The sequence below is a fragment of the Pygoscelis adeliae genome, unplaced genomic scaffold (assembly GCF_000699105.1).
Source record: "Pygoscelis adeliae isolate BGI_AS28 unplaced genomic scaffold, ASM69910v1 Scaffold407, whole genome shotgun sequence".
Lineage (NCBI taxonomy): Eukaryota > Metazoa > Chordata > Aves > Sphenisciformes > Spheniscidae > Pygoscelis > Pygoscelis adeliae.
This window is the reverse complement of record NW_008825251.1, coordinates 262,045-264,933: the sequence shown is the minus strand read 5'-3', so window position 1 is coordinate 264,933 and position 2,889 is coordinate 262,045. Positions and strand designations below refer to the sequence as shown.

The window sequence follows — 2,889 nt, the reverse complement described above, 5'->3', positions numbered from 1 at the left end:
CCGCACCCTGCAGCAGCCTAACCCCTGGCATGGCAGCTCAGCCATCCCAGCAAACCCCGCCATGAGCATCTGACAGAGCTCTCATCACTGCGCGACACTCCTGCCCATCCCCTCTCCTTCTCTTTACCACAAAGGGCTCTGGAGCAATGATTATCTTTTGATGTGTGTTTTTATGGTGCCCCACACAAATGAGGCCTGGTCCAGACCGGGGACATTGAAGTGGCACTGCAGTGGTGAAAGTGGACAGCTGTACCCCAGGAAGAGGAGGGCATGCGGTGGTGATCACTGGCCTGGCAGCACTTTGCCCCAGCGCTGCACCCTTTCAGGGCAGCACAGATTCCCAGCCCATTTGCCAGGCAGTCAGTGCCTGCCTGGAAACTGACGCCACCCATTCTATACAAACAGAGAAAGCTAAAGCTCTCCCTACCTGCCAGGGTCTTTCCTCTTCTCTGCAGCGCAGTCCCCCTTGCCCTTCTCCATCTCCTGCAGGAGGGCCATTTGGGTGGGGGTGGTTCTGCCGTCACTGCCAGTGCTGCCCCGGTGCGGCCGGCCCCGGCAGTCAGGCTGCGAGCTGCGCTTCATGGCCTGAAGCTGTGCCAAGGGCACAATGTCACAGCCCTGAGGCCGGTGCCACACCGTCTGCCGTGTGATGGCATTGTAGTAGTAGAAGCGGTTGTTGTTCTGGTCGAAGAGCTCCCACCACTGCTTCTGGTCTGACTGGCGCACCTTCAGGTTGGGAGGGGGCTCCCAGCCACATTCGCCGGTGGTCAGGTTGACGTACATCCGCTCCTGGGAGCGGGGCTCGATGATCTCCACCCAGTCCGAGCTGCAGGGACATGAGAGCTGCGTTAGTCTGGGCCAGAGGCTCCAGGCAAACAAGTTGTCTGTGAGTCCTACAGAGCTGCTGCCTCTGGGCCAGGCAGCCGTGCTGCAGATCAAAGCGTTGCTTGGGGCCATTCAGTGATCTAACAAACTCAGGGGAAGAGGAGGGGATGGGTTTGAGATGGGGCTGAGTCAAATCAGCAGCTCCCTGGCACAGGGAAGGGGAGGTCACCCCCCCAACCCAGCCCCAACATCGCAGCCTGGGACAAGCGAGCATCGAGCATCGTCTGCTGATGATCTGATAACTCACATCAAGGGCTGGCACGATCACAGGAGTGCCGGCGCCTGGTGAGATGCACGGGGGAACTCACTCTTGAGAGCAGGGAGGATCTGCAAAGCAGGATCTGCTCCTTTTGGGAGCTGCACCCTGTTGTTAATGCCACCTCAGGAGACCAAACCCCTGGCTCCCGACAATGCAGGCAGCCTGCCCATGCGAGTGCCTGCCTGCAGGGCTGACATGCTGTGGGGCTGGAGAGGACCTCTGGGTCACCCGGTCCCTGCTCAAAGCCCACACTGCTTGCCCAAAAGATAAATGCAGGGAATGACTGGTGGATGAGACCATCTCCATCACAAGCTCTTCCCCTCCTCCTTTGGCTGATGGGACAAAGCCCTTGGTGACCCTTTGGGTATAAGGTGACCCAAAGGACAGGCACGGCCTGCTGCTGATCCATAACCCCTCTGCTGCCCAGAGGAGCCCCTCCAGCCCCAGGGTCCTTTGCCAGCACCCACGTTGGCCCAGCCTAGGGCTCAGCGAGAGAGCAACACGGGCAGTGCTGTAGGGTTAGTTTTCAGGCAGATCAGCACGATGGTTTTGTGGCAACAGAGGTGTTAGGCTGTGCAGTCCTCATACATGGCACGTCAGCCTTTAACACTGACCCACCTAACCCAAAAAGCTGGCCCGGGTAAAAGCAGAGGAGCTCAGCAAAGCCAACACTTCCATGATGCTGTAGCCAAAACCATTTTGGCTGGCCCAGGTAAACAGAAGAAGGAGGTGCAAACCCCAGCAAGGTCTCTGCCCACGCAGGAGAGATGCTGCCACTAAAGTGGTGCTGCCCCCAGCAGCACGCTTGAGCATGCAGCTGAAAACAGAGATAAAACCTACACATGCCCCCCAGCTCCTCCTCGCACCCCCCCAAGTCCTGGCCCTCCACCATCTTCCTCCGCCCTGTGTCAGTGGGGGCTTCAGGAAGGAGGTCCTATTTAGCCCAAGTTATTTTTGTTATTAATAAAAGCCATATGAAATGGACGGGTCCAGGGCCACCCTTGAAACCTGCTCCTGCCCGGCGCATCAGGAGCTCGCCCAGGTCGGGGCATGGCAGCAGGAGCCATTCCCAGAGGAGCAGCAGGAGAAGGGAGATCCTGTTGCATCCCTCTCGCACACCTTCCGCTGCTGGCATGTGGTTCCTCAGAGGGGTCTGGTTTGACGGTGGCAGCACTGCAGTGTCCGAAATGGCAGCCCGGGCTCCCAGTGCTCAGCCTTGCTGGCACAGTCATGAGAGAGGAGGTGTTTGCCAGTAGGGCAAGCACCATCACCGACCCTCAGCTCTGCCCCAGCTTTCTGGGGAAGGTCAGTGTGTCCCCTCCCACCCGACAAGTCTGGGAGGGGATTTAATTGCACATCACACCTCCCTGCTAGGAAATCCACAGGTGTATTCAATGCTGAGCAGTCTGACATGCACCCCTAAAAAGCAGGCTGCTCCTCAACTCTCTGAGGATGCAAAATTGATAGTTCAACCCAAAATAAACCTGAACTGCCTCTGAAAGGGTGCAGTTCTCCCCACCACGACATCTACCATGAAATGCTGACTTCCAGGCAGCCTCACAGAGGGCGGATGTTCAGGCTACTACAGACAGCCTGTCTGGGGAAGCTGGTCTGGGTGAAAGCCACTATTTTTGTGGCATAGGTCCGTTTTCAGGCAGATCAGCTCACCCGGCCCAGGCTATCACCACCCCGACTGTTCGCACTGGTCCAACAAGCAGCTGGGAGCAGAGCACACTGCCTTTCTC

The 2,889-nt window shown here is 57.9% G+C and overlaps 1 protein-coding gene across 1 annotated transcript in view; it reads right to left on the bottom strand.

Moving 5' to 3' along the window:
- The window catches only part of LOC103921376 (rho GTPase-activating protein 39-like), a 55,723-nt gene that overhangs the window by 28,477 nt on the left and 24,357 nt on the right, over positions 1-2,889 (bottom strand). The window contains exon 2 of the mRNA XM_009329326.1: positions 428-826. Within this exon, the coding sequence (XP_009327601.1) occupies positions 428-783 (356 nt within the window). The 5' untranslated portion in view covers positions 784-826. The remainder of the gene's footprint in view (positions 1-427; positions 827-2,889) is intronic.